This window comes from Macaca thibetana, chromosome 7 (genome assembly GCF_024542745.1).
Source record: "Macaca thibetana thibetana isolate TM-01 chromosome 7, ASM2454274v1, whole genome shotgun sequence".
Taxonomy (NCBI): Eukaryota; Metazoa; Chordata; class Mammalia; order Primates; family Cercopithecidae; genus Macaca; species Macaca thibetana.
In genome coordinates this window covers 46,757,889-46,782,249 of record NC_065584.1, presented here as the reverse complement: position 1 = coordinate 46,782,249, position 24,361 = coordinate 46,757,889, and the positions used below count along the sequence as shown (strand labels likewise).

The window sequence follows — 24,361 nt, the reverse complement described above, 5'->3', positions numbered from 1 at the left end:
TAGAGAGATTATGATATAGGTTTCACACTGGTATTCAGGAGAAAGAGCATTCCAAGATGACCCCAGTGAGGATGCTGAAAGTATTAAGGAAATTCAAACACAGACAGATCATTAGGTTTGTAAAGAAAGATGAGTTCAATTATGAAAATATTATCTTTGTAGTGCCAGTGGGACACCCAAGTATAAAGAGCCATTCATGCAGATAAACATGTTGGACTATAATTAAGATAGAAGGACAGACCAAAAGAGATGTAGGGCTTAGTAGAACAGAAACATTAACTGAAGCCATACATTTCAGACAGAATCAAGAATCGGGAAAGAGAGGAGGTAAACCAAGAAGAAAATTAGTAATTAGGAAATAGAAAAAGAGAATTCTGGGGAATGATATGTCAGAGTAGTAGGAGTATGGCCCAGGGTGTAGACTGATATTATGGAAACCAGAAACTGGAAGCATTTCACAGCCGGGGACTATCACTATTAGAGAGGTAGAGGAAAACGTTGAGGAGGATGAGGTCCAAGAAATGGCGATTTAATGGTAACCAGATTAAATACAAGGATATGAGGAACAAGTGAACGGAGAGGCAGTGAGAGTGGAAATAATGTAGTAAATTCACTTTTAAAATAAAACTTACAAGGTTATACGTTGTATTTGTGAAATATAGATCTGTATGTATATGTTTGAATCTATACAAATGTATTATATGTATGTATATATGTAAAATTTTTCCCGTGACTGTATTGCCACCCTTGGGTTACTCTATTACCCTGTGATAAAAGATTAGCAAGCAAGATTCTTCTTATTCTTTGAAATCTCCACTTTGATCTTCATAATTAGGGGTACAGTAAAAGGGGAAAGATAGAAGGCAACAATATTATTGTTGGAATAGGTGTGGGAATAGACAAGAAGGTCACAGGGTTGGAAAAGGAGAGGTACATACTATTAGCAGAGGGTAAAAGTGCTTTGGAAATTTGGGCTATGGAAGATCTATCTTTTGTGAAAGTGTGCTTTGTATTGAAATTATCAAATAGAAGATAGAGGGTGGACAAGAACACTTACACGTAATTGAATGTGCCAGATGCTTTACATAAATTTTCATGTTTAATCTTTCAAAACACTAATAAGGTGTGCATATGGTAGTTCTGTTTTTAATTTTTTGAGGAACTTCCATAGTGTTTTCCATGATGGCCTTATAATTTACATTCTCATTAACACTGTACTAGGGGTTCTCTGTTCTCCACACCCTTGCGAACCCTTTTTATATATTTCCTTTTTCGTAGTAACCATCCTAATAGGTGTGAGGTGATACCTCATGGTGATTTTAATTTGTGTTGCCTGGTAATTAGTGATGTTAAATTTTTTTCACATACCTTTTGGCCATTTGTATGTCTTCCTTTGAGAAATGTCTTTTCCAGTCATTTGCCCATTTTTTAATCGGGTTATTTGTTTTCTTGCTATTGAGTTGTTTGTGTTCCTTATATATTTTGTGTATTAGCCCCTTTCTGGGTTCTCTGTTCTGTTCCATTGGTGTATACTGGTTTTATGCCAGTACCATGCTGTTTTGATTACTTTAGCTTTGTAGTATACTTTGAGATCAGGTGATGTTTACCTGCCTCTTTGTTCATTTCTTTAAGCTTTCTTTGCCTATTCAAGGTCTTTTGTTATTCCACATGAATTTTAGGATTCTTTTCTTTTTTTCTGTGAAAAATGTCTTAAGAATTTTGATAGAAAAATGTGATTAGAATTCATTGGTAGAATCATTGAATCTGTTGATCACTTTGGATTTTATGGACATTTTATCAATGTTAATTCTTCCATTCCATGAATAAGGAATATTTTTTCATTTACTTGTGTCTCCAATGTCTTTCATCAATGTTTTATAGTTTTTAGTGTGAAGATCTTTCACGTCCTTGGTTAAATTTGTTTTTAAGTTGTTGGGGTTTTTTGTTTTGTTTTTGTTTGTTTGTTTTGGTAGCTGTTGTAAATGGGACTGTTTTTCTTGATTTCTTCTTCAGACAGCTCCTTGTTAGTGTGTGGAGGTGCTACTAATTTCTGTATGCTGATTTTGCATCCTGAAGCTTTACTGAATCAATTAGTTTCAACAGCTTTTTGGTAGAGTTGTTAGGGTTTTCTATAAGTAGGATCATGTTATCTGCAAACAGAGACAATGTAACTTTTCCTATTTTTTCTTTTGACTAATTGCTCTGGCTATAACTCCCAGTATTATGTTGAAAAGAAATGGCAAGAGTGGGCATCCTTGGCTTATTCCTAATCTTAAAGGAAAGGCTTTCAACTTTTCACAGTTTAGTGTGATGTTAGCTTTCGTGTCATATATATATGGCTTTTATTGTGTTGAGGTACATTCCTTCTATATGTAATTTGTTGATAGTTTTTTATCATGAAAGGATGTTGAATTTTGTCAATTTTTTAAATATTTATTGAGACGATCATATGGTTTTTGTACATCATTATGTTAATGTGGTGTATCATTTTCATAGATTTCCATACGTTGCATCCCTGTGACAAATACTACTTGATCATGGTGTATTGATTCTTTTAATATGCTTTTATTTTGGTTCGCTAATATTTTGTTCAAGATTTTTACATCTATGTTCATTATAGATATTAGACTGTAATACTTTTTTTCTTTAATGTCCTTGTCTGGCTTTTGTATTAGGGTAATGCAGGCCTCATAACATAAGCTTGGAATTATTCTCTCCTTTTCAGTTTTTAGAAGAATTTGAAGAAGGATTGGTATTAATTCTTTTCTGAATGTTTAGGAGAATTCAGCAATGAAGCCATCAGGTTCTAACCTTTTCTTTAATGGGATTTTTTTTTTAAAAAATTACAGATTCTGGCCAGGTGTGGTGGCTCACACCTATAATCTCAACACTTTGGGAGGCCGAGGCAGGTGGGTTGCCTGAGGTCAGGAGTTGAAGACCAGCCTGGCCAATATGGTGAAACCCCATCTCTACTAAAAATACAAAAACTTGCTGGGCATGGTGGCAGGTGCCTGTAATCTCAGCTAATCGAGAGGCTGAGGCAAGATAATTTCTTGAACCCAGAAGGCGGAGGTTGCAGTGAGCCAAGATCGCACCATTGCACTCCAGCCTGGGCAACAAGAGCGAAACTATGTCTCTAAATAAATAAATAAATAAATAAATAAATAAATAACAGATTCAATCTCCTTACTTTCTGTTGGTTTGTTTACAATTTTTATTGCTTTATAATTCAATCTTGGTAGGTTTTCTGTGTCTAGGAATTTATCCGTTTCTTCTGAGTTCTCCAATTTGTTGGTGTATAATTGTTTAGTGATTTTTTTCATACCTATGTGGCCTCAGTTGTAATATCTCCTCCTTCATTTCTGATTTTATGTATTTGAGTCTTCTTTCTTTTTTCTTAGTTAATCTAGCTAAAGGTTTGTGAATTTTATGTTTTAAAAAAACCAACTTTTAGTTTCACTGATTTTTATTTTTTTCTATTGTATGTCTAATCTCTATTTTATTTCTACTCTGATCTTTATTTCCATCCTTACTCTAACTTTGGGCTTTCTTACACTAACTAGTTCTTTAAGGTGTGATACCAGGTTATTTGAGATATTTTTTTCTTTTTAAATATTGTCATTTATTAGTATAAATTTATCAGGACTGCTTTGGATACATACCATACATTTTGGTATGTTATGTTTACTTTTTCATTATTCTCAAGATATTTTTCTTGAGAATCAAAACTTCCCATTTCTTGAGAAATGGATAAATTCCTTGAACCATTGATTGTTCACAAGTATGTTGTTTAATTTCCACATATTTGTGAATTTTCTAGTTTTTCTTCTGTTACTGATTTCTAGTTTCATATCATTGTGGTTATAAAAATTACTTAATATGATTTCAGTCTTACTAAATGTGTTAAGATTTGGTTTCTGGCCTAACATATGATTTATTTTGTAAAATGTTCTTTGCACTCAAGGAGAATGTGTATTCTGCTGCTGTTGGCTGGAATTTTCTGTATACGTTTGTTAGGTTTATTTTGTCTTAAGTGTAGTTCCAGCTTAGTGTTCCTTTATTGATATTCTGTCTGGATAATCTATCCATTGTTCAAAGTGAAATGTTGAATTGCCTATTATTGTATTGCTGTCTATTTCTCCCTTCAGATCTGTTAGTATTTGCTTTATATATTTAGGTGCTCTGACTTGAGTTAATATATATTTACATTTGTTATATCCTCTTGATTAATTGATCCTTTTATCATTTTCTAGTGACTTTCTTTGTTTCATGTGGTAGTTTGATTTAACATCTGTTTTGTCTGATATAAGTTTAGTTGCCTCTGTTCTTTTTGGTTTCCATTTGCATGGAGTATATTCACTTTCACTCTGTGTGTGTCCTTAAATGTGAAGCGAGTCTCTTTTAGGCAGCATATAGTTGGGTCTTATATTTTTTTATCCATTCAACCACTCTATGTCTTTTGACTGGCAAATTTAGTCTATTTACATATAAAGTAATGATTGATAGGTAAAGATTTACTTTTGCTACTTTGTTAATGGTGTTGTAGTTATTTGGTTGTTTTGGAGACCTTTTGTCCCTTTCTTCTTTTCTTGCTGTCTTTCTTTGTGATTTGATGATTTTCTTTAGTGGCATATTTCTTTTTTTTTTTTTTCTTTTTTTTTACATTATTATTATACTTTAAGTTCTAGGGTACATGTACATAATGTGCAGGTTTGTTACATATGTATACTTGTGCCATGTTGGTGTGCTGCACCCATCAACTCGTCAGCACCCATCAACTCGTCATTTACATCAGGTATAACTCCCAATGCAATCCCTCCCCCCTCCCCCCTCCCCATGATAGGCCCCGGTGTGTGGTGTTCCCCTTCCCGAGTCCAAGTGATCTCATTGTTCAGTTCCCACCTATGAGTGAGAACATGTGGTGTTTGGTTTTCTGTTCTTGTGATAGTTTGCTAAGAATGATGGTTTCCAGCTTCATCCATGTCCCTACAAAGGACACAAACTCATCCTTTTTGATGGCTGCATAGTATTCCATGGTGTATATGTGCCACATTTTCTTAATCCAGTCTGTCACTGATGGACATTTGGGTTGTTTCCAAGTCTTTGCTATTATGAATACTGCCGCAATAAACATACGTGTGCATGTGTCTTTATAGCAGCATGATTTATAATCCTTTGGGTATATACCCAGTAATGGGATGGCTGGGTCATATGGTACATCTAGTTCTAGATCCTTGAGGAATCGCCATACTGTTTTCCATAATGGTTGAACTAGTTTACAGTCCCACCAACAGTGTAAAAGTGTTCCTATTTCTCCACATCCTCTCCAGCACCTGTTGTTTCCTGACTTTTTAATGATTGCCATTCTAACTGGTGTGAGATGGTATCTCATTGTGGTTTTGATTTGCATTTCTCTGATGGCCAGTGATGATGAGCATTTTTTCATGTGTCTGTTGGCTGTATGAATGTCTTCTTTTGAGAAATGTCTGTTCATATCCTTTGCCCACTTTTTGATGGGGTTGTTTGTTTTTTTCTTGTAAATTTGTTTGAGTTCTTTGTAGGTTCTGGATATTAGTCCTTTGTCAGATGAGTAGATTGCAAAAATTTTCTCCCATTCTGTAGGTTGCCTGTTCACTCTGATGGTAGTTTCTTTTGCTGTGCAGAAGCTCTTTAGTTTAATGAGATCCCATTTGTCAATTTTGGCTTTTGCTGCCGTTGCTTTTGGTGTTTTAGACATGAAGTCTTTGCCCATGCCTGTGTCCTGAATGGTACTACCTAGGTTTTCCTCTAGGGTTTTTATGGTATTAGGTCTAACATTTAAGTCTCTAATCCATCTTGAATTAATTTTCATATAAGGAGTAAGGAAAGGATCCAGTTTCAGCTTTCTGCTTATGGCTAGCCAATTTTCCCAGCACCATTTATTAAATAGGGAATGCTTTCCCCATTTCTTGTTTCTCTCAGGTTTGTCAAAGATCAGATGACTGTAGATGTGTGGTATTATTTCTGAGGACTCTGTTCTGTTCCATTGGTCTATATCTCTGTTTTGGTACCAGTACCATGCTGTTTTGGTTACTGTAGCCTTGTAGTATAGTTTGAAGTCAGGTAGCGTGATGCCTCCAGCTTTGTTCTTTTGACTTAGGATTGTCTTGGAGATGCGGGCTCTTTTTTGGTTCCATATGAACTTTAAAGCAGTTTTTTCCAGTTCTGTGAAGAAACTCATTGGTAGCTTAATGGGGATGGCATTGAATCTATAAATAACCTTGGGCAGTATGGCCATTTTCATGATATTGATTCTTCGTATCCATGAGCATGACATGATTGTATATTTAGAAAACCCCATTGTCTCAGCCCAAAATCTCCTTAAGCTGATAAGCAACTTCAGCAAAGTCTCAGGATACAAAATTAATGTGCAAAAATCACAAGCATTCTTATACACCAGTAACAGACAAACAGAGAGCCAAATCATGAATGAACTTCCATTCACAACTGCTTCAAAGAGAATAAAATACCTAGGAATCCAACTTACAAGGGATGTAAAGGACCTCTTCAAGGAGAATTACAAACCACTGCTCAGTGAAATAAAAGAGGACACAAACAAATGGAAGAACATACCATGCTTAGTGGCATATTTCTATTCCTTTCTCGTCATCTTTTCTGTATCTACTGTAGGTTTTTGCATTTTTGTTGCCACAAGGGTTACATAAAACATCTTATAGTTATGCTAGTCTATTTGAAGTTGATAACAACTTTAATCACTTACAAAAACTTAGTTTTATTCTCTGTATTAGTCTGTCCTCATGCTGCTAATAAAGATATACCTGAGACTGGGTAATTTATAAAGGAAAGAGGTTTAATTGACTCTCAGTTCCACATGGTTGGGGAGGACTCACAGTCGTGGCTGAAGGCGAATGAGGAGCAAAACACATCTTACATGGCAGAAGGCAAGAGAGCATGTGACAGGGGAACTCCCCTTTATAAAATCAACAGATCTCATGAGACTTACTGTCATGAGAACAGCACAGGAAAGATCTCCTCCCATGATTCATTTACCTCCCACTAGGTCCCTCCCATGACAGTTGGGAATTATGGGAGCTACAATTCAAGATGGAAATTTTGGTAGGGAAACAGCCAAACCATATCATTCTCTCTTATATTTTATGTTTTCTGTGTCAGTGTATGTATTTTTACATTATATATCCATTAACAAATTTTTGTAGCTGTGGTTCTTTTCTGGAAATGCTTTTGTCTTTCAACATTTATATTAGAGTTATAAGTAATTTACACACTACCAGTACAGTATTAGAGTATTCAGAATTTGACTATATATTTACCTTTGTCAGCGAGTTTTATACTTTGATGTTCTTTTTTTTTTTTTTTTTTTTTTTTGAGATGGAGTTTCACTCTTTTTGCCCAGGGTGGAGTGCAATGGCACGATCTTGGCTCACTACAACCTCCGCCTCCCAGGTTGAAGTGATTCTTCTGCTCCAGCATCCCAAGTAGCTGGAATTACAGGCATGTGCCACCATACCCAGCTAATTTTGTATTTTTACTAGAGACAAGTTTACTCCATGTTGGTCAGGCTGGTCTCGAACTCCCGACCTCAGGTGATCTGCCCACCTCACCCTCCCAAAGTGCTGGGATTACAGGCATGAGCCCCCACACCCAGTCTATACTTTCATGCTTCTAATTAATGGCCTTTTGTTTAAGCCTGAAGAACGCCCTTTTGCATTTCTTGTAACACAAGTCTAATAGTGATGAACTCCCTCAGTTTGTTTGTCTGGAAAAGTCTTTATCTGTCCCTCGTTGGTGAAGGATAGCTTTGCTGCATGAAGTATTTTCGGTTGGCTTTTTTTTTTTCCTTTCATGAACTCTTCCCACTTACTCCTGGTCTGCAAGATTTTTGCTGAGAAATTCACCAATGGTCTTATTTAGGTTCCCTTGTATGTGATATGCTGCTTCTCTCGCTGCTTTAAAAATTCTCTCTTTGTCTTTGATTTTTGAAAATTTGATTATAATGTATCTTGGTGAAGTCTTCTCTGGGTTGAATCTGATTTTACATCATTATGTTTCATGTACCTTGATGTTTATATCTTTCCCCATATTTAGAAAGTTTTCTAGGCCAGGCGCGGTGGCTCAAGCCTGTAATCCCAGCACTTTGGGAGGCCGAGACGGGCGGATCACAAGGTCAGGAGATCGAGACTATCCTGGCTAATACGGTGAAACCCCGTCTCTACTAAAAAAATACAAAAAAAAAACTAGCCGGGCGAGGTGGCGGGCGCCTGTAGTCCCAGCTACTCGGGAGGCTGAGGCAGGAGAATGGCGTAAACCCGGGAGGCGGAGCTTGCAGTGAGCTGAGATCCGGCCACTGCACTCCAGCCTGGGTGACAGAGTGAGACTCCGTCTCGAGAAAAAAAAAAAAAAAGTTTTCTGACAGTATTTCTTTTTCTTTTTCTTTCTTTTTCCTTCTTTCTGTCTTCTTTCTTTTGAGACAAGGTCTTACTCTGTTACTTAGGCTGGACTGCAGTGTCATAATTATGACTCACTGAAGCCTTAACCTCCCAGGCTCAAGTGACCCTCCTGTCTCAGTCTCCCAAGTACTTAGGACTACAGGCACACATCACCACTTAAGGCACCTGGAGATAGGGAAGGCAAAAAACTGTGGGATGCCCAGTGGCCAAACCTGCAGGGGGTCTGTTGTAGCTATGCTGACTGCTAGATTCCTCAGCAGCCAGCAAAAGCCTATTAGGGTCTTCTGCAGAGCAAGCTGCTGCTGTCCACCTCAGTGAACACCGTGGTATCCTCAGGGGTGAAATCTCTTGTGGTAGCCACAAGGGCTGTTGAGGTCCTCAGCAGAGAAGTCTGCTAGAATCCTGTGCAGAGCAGGCCACTAAGGACAGTAGTGATTTCTGCTTATATGGCTGATACTGGTAGCCCCCATCCTTCTTTGTTTCCGTGCATGCCAGTCTTTTCAGCAATCTAGGTGGGATATAACTGATGCTGGTTGCTGATTTCTCAGGCAGTACCCTGAAAGTCTGGGAAAGCTGTTCTTTCATCCTGCTCTCCATTGCCATGCCAGGGATACTTACAAACTTGGGAGTTCCCTTTCTATGCCAATCAGTGCTAGACTTGGGAATGGGATGATAAAGGCAGAATGAACTGTTCCTTTCTTTTGTGTGGTTATGGGATTTTTGTGTCATTACTTACGGGATTTTTCTTCCAGTGTATTGCTATAGTTTCTCAAGTAGATTCCTGAGCTCTTCCAGTTATTCCCATTCATGAAGAGCTGTCCAATTATTATTTTTTGTGGAGAAAATGAAGGCTTGGTTTTCCTGCTTGGCTATCTTTCTGACATCATTCCTCACCTTTCTTTATAGCTTTGTCATATTTACATATTCCATGTTTAGCTTTGCATGTTCAGAATTTAATATGAATGGAACCATGCTCTCCATATTTTTCTGTAACTTGGTTTTTATGGGTTTTTTTGCTAAGCATTGTTTGTGAGAGTCAGTCGTATTGATGCATGTACATAGCTGTAACTTATTTATTTTCACTTTTGATAGCATTCCATTGTATCAATAACAAGTTTATCCATTCTCTTGTCAATGGACATTTGGTTGTTTCTGTTGTTCTTTTGCTATAAGAAACATGACTGCTGTAAATACTATGCATATGCCCTTTGGAGTCCTTAGGTGGGGAAATCAAATAGGTTACCTTGTCTCTGTCTCTGTTATTATTATTTTCCTCCTTTCCAGATGGCTTACACCTCCCTTGTGTCTATATTTTTCGCAAGTCTAAAAAGGAGGGGAAGAGAGTTTATGAGGTATTGGGGATAGCAGGGGATAGCTGCATTTACTACCCTTTACTTCAAAATAGCTTCTTTTGTCAGACCATTCCACATTGTAGTTCTCTAAGCCTCTGCCTTAGGCCCTCCTCTTTTCTCATTCTGTCCCTTCTTAAATATTAACATTTATTTTTATGGTTTCAAATACCATCTAAATACTGGTAACTCCAAATTGGTATCTTCATTCTATAACTCTCTTCTTTTCACTTGACCCACATATCCAGCTACCATTCCACATCTCCATGCATGTCTCTGCTATAATCACTTAAGACTCAAGTCCAAAACCAAAGTTGGGATCTTTCCCTTCTTTCCTCTCCCACCCTTATTTGCTTCTCCAGTTTTCTATTTCTCTGTGAGGGCATCTTCCCTGATCTGTGTGACTATGTGACTAGGTACCTGGAAGTTGACCTTGACACTGCTTTCTCCTTCCCACCCTCATATTCCCACCCCCATATCCACCCACTCACTCACTGAAATATTTCTAAACCAGTAGTTTTCATTATTTTCACTGCCACCACCCTAATTCAAATCACCATTGTATCAAGCCTGGACTAGAGAAACAGTCTCCTAAGGATTCTCTCTGTATCTACTCTTGCTTTTCTCTAATCCAGTGGGCAGCCAAAGTGGACCATTTACATTATCAGGTTTCCTTTTTTTTTTTTTTGAGACGGAGTTTTGCTCTTCTTGCCCAGGCTGGAGTGCAATGATGCGATCTCGGCTCACCGCAACCTCTACCTCCCAGGCTCAAGAGATTCTCCTGCCTCAGCCTCCTGAGTAGCTGGGATTACAGGCATGCGCCACCACGCCCAGCTAATTTTGTATTTTTAGTAAAGATGAGGTTTCTCCATGTTGGTCAGGCTGGTCTCAAACTCCCGACCTCAGGTGATCTGCCCACCACGGCCTCCCAAAGTGCTGGGATTACAGGCATGAGCCACTGCGCCCAGCCATCAGCTTTCTAATAATAACTTTTCAGTGGCTTCCCAGTGCCCTTTGAATAAAATTCACAGTTTCTAAACATTTTCTATAAGGCCATCTTTTGTGTACTTTCTGCCTACATCTCTGGCCTCATCCTGAGCTGAAACCACCTGTCCCCTATATTCTCAATATGTGCTGTGTCTCTTTACTACTTCATATATGTTCTTCCCTCTCTCTGGATCACCGTTATACTCCCCTTGCCTTCCTAGCTAATTTTGTCTCTTTGGATCTAAACTTAACTGTAATTGTTTTAGGGAAACCTGTTCTGATCTTATTCATGTTGGCTTCCTTTTTTATCCACACTTATCAAGCCCTACTTTCTTATTTGTAATATTCATTATTTAATATTTTTCTTTTTGCTGGGTTATAAGATCAATGAGATCATGAAGTCTTTGTTCTCTGCTTTATTATCAGGGCTACTTCAATACCTGGCAAATAGTAAGCTCTCAGTAATTTTTTTTTTTTTTTTTTTTGAGAATGAATGAGCTGCATATATCTAAATTTCTGCATTTTTATCTCCCTCACTCTTGGAGATAAATTACTCATCCTGCTTTTATAAAGATATGATGAAAAATCTGGCACATACCTGGCACATTGAATTTCTAAGAAAAAATTACGTTAGACAAAGCAGAATCAGGCACTAGATTTTTTTAGGAATATTACCAAAGAAATGCAGAACCTAGTACACTTATTTTTATAGTATCTACTGAATTTCCAAGAAGTGACACTTGTTCCTCACTGGGATACACAAAATCTAGGCTCATATTACTTGCTATTTTTAGATTTTTTAAATGAAACTTTGCCTTACTTTATCTCTCCCAGTCATTATTCTGAATAGATTAATAGAAATGAGTATCATAATGTTTTAAGAATCAATAAATAAAAACATTATTTATGCCATTTTTCTGTGTAATCTCATCTAAGCATATAATGGCAATACTGAAATTAGACAAACATTGTATTAATCTCTTGTGGAAATAAACATCTGACTTTGAAGAATATACTTAAAATTTATCAAATATCATTTGGCCTATTTAGCTACTGTTTATTATCTGTTTTTCATGGCCCCATCTATCTCATAGCCCATGTTCCTGAGATGTTCCTGTGTTTAAATGTATGTATTACATAGACAGAATCTATCCTTACAGGTCTATCCATTGAGATAATCAGCACTACCAACATCGTTCATAGAATATATTATACTTAAGTAGCTATATCTTCTATGTGTTCTATACTTCACACTTAAATCAAGGAAATAATCCTTTCATTATGTAATTATATTAACTGTCAGTAATAACTGTTCTATCCGAAATACCTGGTGTGCTCTTTGATAGCAATAAATTACACAGTTATAAGTATTAACTGGACTTATACTCCAGTTATAAGTCAGAAAGTCTTCTCTGAGCAATCTATATTCAGTTATTAAATATGAATAATAAATCATTGTGTTCATTTGGAAACCATGTGTCTTTTAATTTTGAAATATGAGTTTTGGTGTTTGGACGGTCTAAATGTCTGGCATAATTATTCACTCTCTTTCCAAGTGTGTTGGTGTAAATCTGAATTCAGTTTTATTAGTTTATTCAAATTGTATTCTAACTTGCTGGCTAGATGGTAAAGTATAAGAGCAACATATGACTGCCTGTGGAAGTTTGTTACATTTTTGTTTGGATTTCATGAAGCCATGTGATTTTTGTTTTTTGGTTTTTTTTTTTGAGACGGAGGAGTCTCGCTCTGTCTCCCAGGCTGGAGTGCAGTGATGTGATCTTGGCTCACTGCAACTTCCACCTCCTGGGTTCAAGTGAGTCTTCTGCCTCAGCTGCCTGAGTAGCTGGGATTACAGGTGCGTGCCACCACGCCCGGCTAATTTTTGTACTTTTAGTAGGTTCGGGGTTTCACCATGTTGGTCAGGCTGATCTTGACCTCCTGACCTCGTGATCTGCCCACCTCGGCCTCCCAAAGTGCTGGGATTACATGTGAGCCACCGTGCCCAGCCAGCCATGTATTTTTATAACAAAGCTGCCCTCAGAATTGTGAATAGTATTTCTGACATGTGGTGTCTTTTCTCATTTACCTTAGAATATATGATTACCACTCTGTAAACAGTTTGTCTATTATTCTGGTACTGTGCTTAGGTTAAGACACCTAACCATTAACTAGTTTTCAGAATGTTTTTGCTTTTTAGTGATAGTTGTGTGAGCACACTATTGCTCTGGTTGTTTTTAAATCTCACTGAGGTAGACTTCAGGTTGTTAATGTAAATTTTTATAGCTTTGGCTGAACTTCCTATAAGAGCTGTGGGTCTTGATAGCTGAGATCAGCTGGCTGATCTCTCTTAATGGCAGTTAGATTTGAATTTTGTTTGGGGTAGGACACAGATCTGTTTGGAAATGGTCTGTTTAATGCCTGATGGCTTTAAATGCAGACTTCAAAAAACGGGCCACCTTGTAAAAAGAAAGTCTTAGTCTCTAGAGTTCACTACCTTTCTTAGTTTGAACCAGTCCAAGTTTTTAACTCTCCATAGGGCCTGGTAATTTGAGGTGGAGGAAACTAGTGTGAACTTTACATTTCATTTCAATATAAATTCCAAGCCAATGTGCTTTAAGGATTGTCACAAACATATTGTGACTGGACAGGAAGAGTGCTTGCCTCTTGGTCTTGAGTAACAAGCCCTGCTCTCTGCCCCTAGCTGAGAACTCAAAGCATTGTTAAATAGCACTAAAATGAGCTGAGTCCAAGACTTCAGCCAGATGGTCAATATAGGGCTCTTAAGGGAAGGGAAATAGGAAAAAAGTAATCTCAGAGGCACTTCTATGTTAAAGAACTAAGAAAATGAAGTCTTTCTGAAGGTAAGTGTAAATTGTACCACTTTCTTTGGGAGCAAAAGCTGCAAAATATAACACAAGAAAATGACAGTGTAGGAAATCAAAATTCAGGAACAAACCTTCAAGTGTGGTTTTCTAATGCTTAATCCTATCTTACGCCCTTCTCAGGATCCATTGCTCCTTTTCCCTCCCCCTTCTCCAAGGTTTGTTTGAAAGGGATTTTGATGGGATAGGAAGGCAGCTTTAGACAGAGCATAAATTAGGGCATAAGATGTCCTTTGTACAAGAATTATCTTAGACATGCTTTCGAAAACATACTTTTTTTTGACCTTATTAAGAAAATAATCAAAGGTATGATTTTTTAAGTCTTTGAGTTTAGTCTGCTTTCAGTAAAAATAAGGTGTAGGTACCAAAATAAGCAAACCTCATTTTTACTTTCCTGGTTTCTGCTTATAAGATTTACACATATTTAAAATAAACCCATGAAAAACAGGAATAGTGTCATGGGATTGGCTAAATAGTCAGAGCAATTACCTCCAGGCTCCCAAACCCAACCGAGCTTGACTTTTGGAAATAAATTTGGCTAAGACTTCTTCCTCATTCTGTTTTATAAAGGTATACATGAAATGATACTGACTTCTGCCAGAAACCCCAGGAATCCTCTTCAGTGATGTACTTGTAATGGTCATGAAAGAATAAAAACACAGATGTGGATTAAGTTAGAAAAGTACAGAAAACACTAAATTTTCATTGTGCTGTTTCAGTGTAGCAGATTCTTTAAAATACTTTGACATGCTACAAAAAATAAAGGGTTTAAGAACATTGAGTTAAGATACTTAAAAAATAAAAGCCCACAATTGAATAACAAAAATGAACTTTGTTTTATTTTTTATTGGCATTAATGTAGGTTGCCATGGTGAAAATAGTTTGAAATACTTCACAGTAACAGTTTTGTGCAGCCCTAGAGATCAAAAACAGCAAAGTAAATAAGCAGGACTCTTAACAACTCATACTCACAGACATGTTTAATGTAAGTGATTGCTAGAAGGGAAGGTCATTTTCTTTAGTGCTATGCAAAGAAATTTTAATTGACTTGGTTTTGGCAGTGAGAATTGTACAACTTAGCATTAATAAGTCAAACTTAAAAATATTTGCTCATACTCTGGATTATGACTATGTTCAAGAAATACTATTTTCAAACACTAATCATTTAGATAACTTTTTTTACACATTTATGGCATCAACGAGTATGACTGTTTATAACATTTTACCTATAAAGCTGAACTGTTTTATATACTCTTTATGGAAACACGGCCATAAATTAAAAGATGCAACTGTTTTGAATATTTTACTGGTGGTCCTCTGTTTTCCTGCCAGCAGTGCAGCTGTTTCAGGTTTCTCAGGATAACATATAAAAAGCTGTATGCACACTGTAAGTTTATGCTCAAATTGCCAAGCCAGATATGGTATGACTCAACTTTCCCAGAAGCAAGCTGTACCAAAATGTGATGAATCAAAACAGTTAGTTGCACAGTGGTTTGTATTACAGCTATGAAAACCAATTCTCATTTATGATGGTTGGCTTTTCAAGGTTGACAAACATTCTACTGTGGTGCTTGAATTTTACCATAAGTGAACATCTATTGAGGCTAAGACTATGCTTTTCTTTTGAGGATCAGAGGAAAGGAAAGGGTGATACATCATCATCTGGTGTGCGGATAAAAATTAGCTGGAAATTTGTATCAGGAATGGAACATTTCATTTCCAAGTTACCTATAAAAATATTACTCACTTATTATTTGTATGATAGTTATTGAATTCCCTGTGAAGCCAGGTTAATTTTTAGACCTTTCTGAGGTAACTTAACATTTACTTCATTTCTCATGCATCAGAATCTTAACAGTTGATATTTTATTGTGTCTTGGAAACTAATAAGCAGATAACTTTATGGCCATGGGGTAGGTGTGGTAAATCCCTATTTAAATCCTATGCAACCTAAGGTTCTATCAAGAATTTAACAACGACCTTTTTTTTTTTTTTTTTTTTTTTTTTTAAAAACAGGGTCTCACTCTGTTGCCCAGGCTGGAGTGCAGTGGTGCGATCTCCGCTTACTGCAACCTCTGCCTCCCGTACTGAAGCGATTCTCTTGTCTCCCGAGTAGCTGGGATTACAGGCACCTGCCACCATGCCTGGCTACTTTTTCTATTTTTAGTAGAGACAGGGTTTCACCATGTTGGCCAGGCTGGTCTCAAACTCCTGTCCTCAGGTCATCCACCCACCTCGGCTTCCCAGAGTGCTGGGATCACAGGCGTGCACCACTGCACCCAGACAACAATGACTAATTTGTAACAGTAGTCTCCAAAGTGGGATGTGTCCCAGGAGGGTATGTAAGATGCAGTATAGGGAGAAAATATTAAAATATTCATTAATTTATTTAGAGACAGAGTCTCACTCTGTCACCCAGGCTAGAGTGCAGTGTCAAAATCTTGGCTCACTGCAACCTCCACCTCCTAGGTTCAAGTGATTGTCCTGCCTCAGCCTCCTGAGTAGCTGGGATTACAGACATGTGCCACCATGCCTGGCTAAGTTTTTGTATTTTTAGTAGAGATGGGGTTTTGCCATGTTGGCCAGGCTGGTCTTGAACTTCTGACTTCAGATGATCCGCCCACCTTGGCCTCCCAAAGTGCTGGGTTACATACAGGCGTGAGCTACCGCACCCAGCCAGAACTTTTATTTAAATATTTTTATTTCATCCTTTTTCTATTTATATTTTTATACTACACTTACTATATTAGTATCTTATGTATATAATTATATATAGTAAAATACTATATATAGTAAATGTATAATGTTTATAACATAAATTTACTATATATAGTATAGTATATTATAAATATATAGTAAAATTACATATATAAAATACTATCAAAAATGTTTTTTTGTTCAATATATATTAATTCTCTTCTTCCTTCCACTTTCCCCTTTCGCCCTTGGCAGAGAAGCAAAGAATTGAGTTAAAACCTTTGTGGCAGTGTGAATAAATTATAGCTAATTCCAGGAACTTAGCTGCATCCTACCTTGACCCATTTTTTTCTATTGGACTCTTATATTGCTCTATATGTTTTAGTTACACAGGTTTATTAAACATGGATACAAATGAAAAACAGACTTGTTGTTATGTTAGAAGTTTTAAGTTGCTCATGCATTAAGATTTTGACACACAGGAAGTTTGAATGAATGAGTGAAAAAGGTTCCAAGTTATTAAAATGTTCTGGTACCTGATTTATTCATTTGGCATACCAGTAATTCTAAGGTGGGTGAAGCTCCTTTACTTCCTGAAGAATCAAGGTAGTTTCTTAAACTGAGCATTAAAACAAAGCTGGAATTATTTGTTTCCAGAAGTGTTAGTAGTCATGCTAAGTTGTCCCTCTTTGGCCAGATTGCCCAATTTTTTTTCAGTCCTGTTTTGTCAAGATAGAAAGGTTTAATTGCTTTAAAAAAACAAAAACTGTGTGTGGTTGCAGAAAAAAAATTGTACTGTTATATTGTTCTTTGAGATCAATGAGACTTTTCTGTATTTACTTTTTCAGACATTATTTTGAACTCAGGCTCAGTCTCAGAGATTTCTTCAACATGTAATTTTCTAATGTTTCCTTTCCTCTAAGGAATGAGACAATATATTCTTGGAATATTGAAGTACTTTTGAAGTAACTCATATGTTTTCTCCCCTCTTCCATTTGTTTAGGTATTTAGGGCTTGATTTAAAACACATTTATGTAGATATATCAGTAATATAATAGTATTGTGATACTGTTTATTTCTTAAGCATATGCCAGGAAGGAGAGCATTAGTTAGGTGTCCAAAAATCAGCCAACAAAACAAATCAGCTCTGAAAATTGTGAAGCAGTGAATATTTTAGAATTATTTTTGAAACCTCTTTCAGAACTGTTTTTCGATCCCGTGGTAATTTGCTATGTAATTTAGTACTAGTTTAGGCACTCCATGTACAGTTGGCATGTTTCCTTTTGAAAGATAATTATTTATAATAAAAGTGTGAATATTTCGATCTCGGAATTCCTCTTTAAAACTTGAATCAGCTTTACTATTGCTTTTTAAAATGTTAACAATTTATATTTGCTTTTTATATCAATGCTACACTTCTTGTTTTGTTTTAGGTATTTAAACCATGTCAGAGCTGCCTCACCACAGGACCTTGCTGGAGGCTATACTTCTTCTCTTGCTTGTCACAGAGCACTACAGGATGCATTCAGTGGGCTTTTCTGGCAGCCCAGTTAACCATTTATAAGATTTGGACCTTGGAGCTGAACCAGTGAGCTAGCAAAAGTAAAGCAGCCTTGTAAAATTATAGCTATATGCAGCTGCACAACACAGTCCTACCACTAGCAGCTGTGTTAAAGTATTTATAAAGAGAAAATTTCAGAACTAACTTGAGGAATATAGGGGATATATATTTGTGAAAAAGAATTTTTACTTATATTTTTCAGAGGATTTGACACAATAAGCCTCATCTGATGGAAGAGAGGAATAAATAATTCACTTATGTGTGTTTGAGGTTGACAGACTTATAAAATCTTTTTAAAAAATAAAGCTATAATTTATATTAAGTTCTGTGGTTTTTCTCTTATTACAGTGTTTTACTTGAACACATTTTAAATACCATTTTGATTACAACATTTACTGTTAATATCCAAGTCTATTATTTCTTCTCATAAAATGTTCCCCCTTTTCCTAATGTCTTGTTAATACTAGTCCAGACAAGTGGATATATTTCCTTTGACCAAGTTATGGCAAGAAAAACCTGACCCATGATAATGTCATTCCCTCAATACTAAGAACTCAATGCCTGTTTTAAGCAGTGGAAAATGAGGCAAACCTTGATCAAGGTGTTATAGTTCCCAGCTGTGAGCCACACTAAGGATAAAACAGAGCCCAGCATTAACCTGCTTTAATGACACATTCAAAGAAGTAAGTTAATAAAATTTAATACTTAAATGACACGTTTCACCTCCAATGTAAGCTCATTTTATGATGAATCCTTTGGAGACTGGAGAAGGTACATTTTAAGTACAATTCTCCATGTATAAATTGTATACTTATACAGTTTTTTGTTGAAACTTCAAAGGCTTTTATTACCAGGGTTTTGCTTAAAGAGTTTAGATATGAATAGGATGCTATTTGCAGCATCTCAACCTTGTATGAGTCTGTTACACAGAGCATTGGATATGGGATATAGTTTCTTAAGGAAATTAAGGGATTTCCTATCAAATCTCTAATATAACAGATACTAGTTTTATGGGTAGAAACTTAGGTGAAACAACACTTGTGGTTACATTAGGATGGACTATCCATATGTAACAACTCCATCTTATGTTACTAAGCAGGTATTAATTTTAGCAATATATCTTCAACTTTATTGTACTTCTAACTATCTCTAATAAATGAGAAAACCAAGGCATCAAATAATTGAGTAGACAAAGATCATATTCACAAGTTAGTAAAAAGCCAGAATTAGAATACAGACTTTTTTTTTTTTTAAATCGAAGTCCAATTCCATCTACATTCTACCAGACTGCATATCCTATTCCTGTATCTATTAGGTATTCCCAACTGAGGATTAGTGTTTTAAGTACAGTCTATAAATCTCTTCAAATAATAGTTAGAACATTGAATGTAGAGTTAAGGCTTTGCAGCAGCCAATTGAAAAAATTAGGAATCCAGTATTTTGAAAAGAAACACTACTGCTTGTTCTCATACCTTTTATAAATGTATTTTAAAAAGAATGAACTAATTAATAAAATGTATCAAAGGCTTTTAAGATTTGTTTTGAGCCTGCCTTATTGTGCAAATTGCATGCACCTGGTTTGGCAAATAAATTCCAAAACCTTTATACATTTGTAAATATTTTGCAGTTGCTATTGCTGTACTTAGTTCCATAGGCCAAATTTAGAAGTTAACTGACCTTATTTGATCAAAGGGAATGGTGAAAAATAACTTAGTGACAATTCACTGAGGTTTAGTGAATTCACTGAATCTACTAAACAACAGAAACATTCTAAATTGATGTGCTTATCCCCTACCATCCGAGTGATTTACTCTCAGAGACAAAGGCTGTACATATCTTTCATCTACATAAGTCTTCAAGTATTTTATGAGTACAGAAGTAACAGTTAACAACTACCGTATTACCTGTGTCCCAGGCACTGTGCTTCATGCTTTGTGTATTACCTAATCCTCAAAACAGTTCTACTAGTATTTTCTCCATTTTAACAGATGAAGAAGCTGAGACAGAGGTTAGGTAAGTTGCCAACAGTCATATAACTTAAAAATAGCAGAGCTGGGATTTGAACTCAGGCAGCCAGACTCCAGAAGCCATGCTCTAGAGATGACCGTCAAACAACTGCTATGCTAAAACTAGTCCTGGGTAGTCGAACTTCATAAGACTTCCAGGAAGTTCTACAGATCAAGTATCTAGATCTTTTATGGAATATAAATGACATCAACTAAATGATCTTGTTGATGTCCTAAGAGAAGTTCTGAGAAATTCATGATGTAGAAAATGATTTTACTAATAACTATACTCCCTCTTAAGCAGATATTAATGGTACAGAATACATTTACATCATAGTTAGTATACATGATTACTTAGTATTCCTTAATTTGATTCAATGAATATTTCACCTATGCTTCTCTTAGAAGTTGTCTTTAGGCTGTCAACAGGTTGTCAGATAATTATTTTAAAATCCAATTAAGGTGGTAGAAAACCTGTCAAAAAGTTAACAAAATTAAAAATTGTATCTAATGAGCTTTCCAGCTGTCATTTTCTAGTAGATTCATCAGGAATTCATGTACTAGGTATCATATCTGAAAGTTTAGGGTAGAGCTGGATTTAAATAATGAATAATCACATATTCACTTATCCACTCTGAAAGAAAAGGGGGAAGTTAAAAAGTTAGTAGATACATTCAGGGATTCTGTTTTCTTTACAATTACATATTACATATTTTGTCCAGAGTAACTAAATGGAGACAAGAGTCTTACTACTTTACATGTATGAATAAGAACATCATTTGTACTCATACTTTATAACCTAGGACATCAATGTAAACTTGGGTTGTTTCAAAACAATTTGAATTAAGTAAGGAATGAGTGCTCAAGTTCATTACATCCCTATACTGCTTACTATTTATTGCCTTCATTTCTTTACAGGACCTGCCAGACTTCTGAAAGCATTTGAATTTGGAATTAATGATCTAGATTAGGGTTCTTAAACATTTTCTGTAGGGCCAGATAGTAAATATTTTAGGCTTTGCAGGGTAACAAGCAAAATCGAGGATATTATGTAGGTACTTACAGAACAAGCTAAAACAAATTGCCACACTGTTTTTTTCTTTCAAACTGTATCCAGCTTTATTAAAGATACTTTCCATAAACAATCATGGTATTTCAGGCAGGACATGGGCATACAGTCATTAACAGTATACAACAACTTTCAAATTCTCTTCTTCAATGGACTATCAAAAATCAGCCGCTATAAAACCCAATGAAGTCTTCATCTGATGCTCTGAACAGGGAAAGTTTAGAGTGACAGTTGACATTTTACATTTAGCATGTTGTTTAGCAACTTTTCACAAGCCAACCCTGACTTTCAGGAAGTGAAATGAAAATGGCAGGATTTATCTGAAGATCCACAATCTAGAAACGGAACCACTCCTCTTTTGACAGGTGCCATCTCAGTGGCATCACTGGAAAGTCCAGATTGCCAGACACACTGGTAACCAATGACTGGGGGTCAGGTCCCAACAGATGTCTGGGCTTAAGGGAGTTAAGTCTATGCTGAAAGATGGAAAGGGAAAAGAAGACATAAAAACGATTTGTTTTTGCATACCATAAGGCTTTTGTGCCAAGGTGGCCATGTGTGTCAAAGTCAGGGAATCCCTCCTCCTGGGAGTCAGGAGGAAGTCTCTCAAAACTAGAAGGGAAAGGTGTTTTCCCCACATCAATCCAGCTTCAGAGACATTCTATTAGTGACATATGCCCCTTCCCCACAAAACAACAATGAAGTGTTCTGTGTGCTAACAACATAGCTTAAAAAAGGTAAAATTCTGCATTTTTATAAAACTTGATAAAGAATAGTATTTCAAACCATACAGTCACCAGAAGTACACAGCTATCAAAAATGCACACACTTCACCTGGGATCTCCAGCTCCTTCCCCCTCCTTGGCAGCATCAGCTTTTCCCTTTTTCCCTTTGGGTACTTCTCCCTTCTTTGCAGGGGCCTTTTCAGGCTTGGACTCTGGCTTTGCAAGAGCAGGTTTAGCAGACAACCTCGCGGATCTTCTCTGTGGTTCGTCCTTCACCTTGGCTTTATCTCCTTTAGCATCCCCTTCAGTCTTTCTCTTGGGCGTGGTGGCAGTGGCAACGGCAGTGGGATGTGGGTGCTGGGTGCGGGACGCAGCAGCGCGCGGGCTTTGGTCGGTCTAGGGGTATCATTCTTGCCTCTTCTTCACACTGCTCCTACACTTTTTAATTGACAACATTCAAAATATAGTCCAATATTTTGTAATGCCTTTTTTGGTGAGAATAACATTGCCTTTAATTAGGGTTCTAAGTAAGTGTTCCCTGTGATCAAAATCATTTGTAAATTATTGCCTATTAATGGTTATCATTAACCATTATTAACCATTAATACTAATGGTAATGAGATTTTACACATTTCATCTTTAAAAATGTCTTCTCATACAGACAGGTATTGCCAAATACTGCTATCAATCCAGGAGCAGATGAAATTAACTGAGTATATTCATCACTTGAAAAGCATTTGTAAAATTCTATTAGATTTCTTCCTTTGAAATTTGCCTTTTAGCATGTCATTATTTTAATCACTTCTTACCGAAAATTAGGTTGAATCGCCTCAATTGCAGTTAAATAGATTTTGAAATAGGGAAATTTCCTTTGCACTTGCACCCAGGTTCCTAAAAATGCTGAACTCGGAAAAGATATTCACTACAATTTGTGAGAATGGAAATCTCGTTTCTTGTTTTGATAGTATGACAAATGTGTAAGGATATTGTGCTTCAAATATTGTGATTCAAATATCGATTGTCAAAATGACTGTATCATGGTATGTTTCATATTAAAGTTGTTTTGCCTTGTGTTTTAGGCCATTCTTGCATTGCTATAAAGAAATACCTGATACTGGGTAATTTGTAAGAAAAGAGGTGTAATTGGCTCACGGTTCTGCAGGCTATAGGAAGCATAGCACTGTCATCTGCTTCTGGGGAGGCCTCAGGAAGCTTTTACTCATGGCAGAAGGCAAAATAGGAGCAGGCACTTCACATGGCAAAGGCAGGAGTAAGAATGTGTGGGGGGTGAGTGCCACATACTTTTAAATAACCAGATCTCATAACTCATTGTGAGGACACCACCAAGGGGATGGTGCTAAACCATTCACGAGGGCCACATGTAAGTGCTCACGCCTGTAACCCTAACACTTTGGGAAGCCGAGATGGGAAGATCTCAAGCCTAGGAGTTCAAGGCTACATTGAGCTGTGACTGTGTCTCTACACTCCAACCTGGGCAACAGAGCAAGACCCTGTTTCTAAGTAAAAATAAAGAGTCAAAGAACCATCCAGAATCATTTCCTTTTTTAAGTGACTATTTATGTTGCTTTCAATGTCCTTAACTCTTTGAGCAACTGTTCTTGCCAAAGGCCAGTAATCTTAAGTTTATTTTCTCTGGACATATTGAGCTGCTGCATCCAAACATAATTAATTCACACCATCAATAAATGGCTTTCTTTGCTTGGCTAACAACTGATTCACTTACTTTGGTTGCAGTCTCATTTTCATTTTGTGAAGAAATTCTGCTTTGATATTTCCATTTTACATTTTCTAATTTTTCTGACAGTTGCTTGCCTGTGAGTTGGGAATACTGTGATGAGTGGTTTGTTTAGTAATGTCAATGGTTATTTTATTCTTTTAGCTTAGCTATAGATGCTTTGTCATCGAATTCAACATTAAAATAATTCACACCCTACTGTACCTTGAAAGTACAACAAAGTCCACTTTTCTTGTTTTGCTATAATAGATATGTTCTGGTAATAAAAAATAAAATGTGGGTTCACGTGATATACATGGCACTCAAAATGCTGTTGTTACAACCACGTCAGTGATTTGTGATGTGCCAAACAGCAGTGTGAAGTGATGACAGTGACATTCAGTGTGTGTTGCAACCACACTCAACTCTGCTGTTGTTCAAGAAAGCAGCTGCAGTCCTCACTTCAGCAGCACATATACTAAAAAACTGGAATGGTACAGAGATCAGCATGGTCCCTGCGCAAGGATGACACGCAAATTCATGAAGCGTTCCATATTAAAAACAAAAAGCAGCAGCAGCAGATATGTAAACAAATGAGCATGCTATGTTCCGATCAAACTTTATGAACTCTGAAACTCTTAATTTCATACAATTCTTTTTTTTTTTTTTTGAGACGGAGTCTCGCTGTGTCGCCCAGGCTGGAGTGCAGTGGCCGGATCTCAGCTCACTGCAAGCTCCGCCTCCCGGGTTTACGCCATTCTCCTGCCTCAGCCTCCCAAGTAGCCGGGACTACAGGCGCCCGCCACCTCGCCCGGCTAGTTTTTCGTATTTTTTAGTAGAGACGGGGTTTCACCGTGTTAGCCAGGATGGTCTCGATCTCCT

At 36.8% G+C, this 24,361-nt stretch overlaps 2 protein-coding genes and 1 non-coding gene across 4 annotated transcripts in view; 2 read left to right on the top strand and 1 right to left on the bottom strand.

Moving 5' to 3' along the window:
* The window catches only part of MNAT1 (MNAT1 component of CDK activating kinase), a 240,589-nt gene extending 222,323 nt beyond the window's left edge, over positions 1-18,266 (top strand). The window contains exons 8-9 of one of the 2 annotated variants that reach the window (XM_050797812.1): positions 2,850-2,909; positions 17,817-18,266. In XM_050797812.1, the coding sequence (XP_050653769.1) occupies positions 2,850-2,909; positions 17,817-17,937 (181 nt within the window). In that variant the 3' untranslated portion in view covers positions 17,938-18,266. The remainder of the gene's footprint in view (positions 1-2,849; positions 2,910-17,816) is intronic. The other variant, XM_050797813.1, reaches the window with a different exon arrangement.
* Positions 1-24,361, bottom strand: part of DHRS7 (dehydrogenase/reductase 7) — a 977,513-nt gene that overhangs the window by 805,931 nt on the left and 147,221 nt on the right. The window lies entirely within an intron of this gene.
* LOC126960198 (U6 spliceosomal RNA) lies at positions 23,934-24,039 on the top strand. The gene has a single exon (XR_007727783.1). It is a non-coding gene; the product is annotated as a U6 spliceosomal RNA (small nuclear RNA).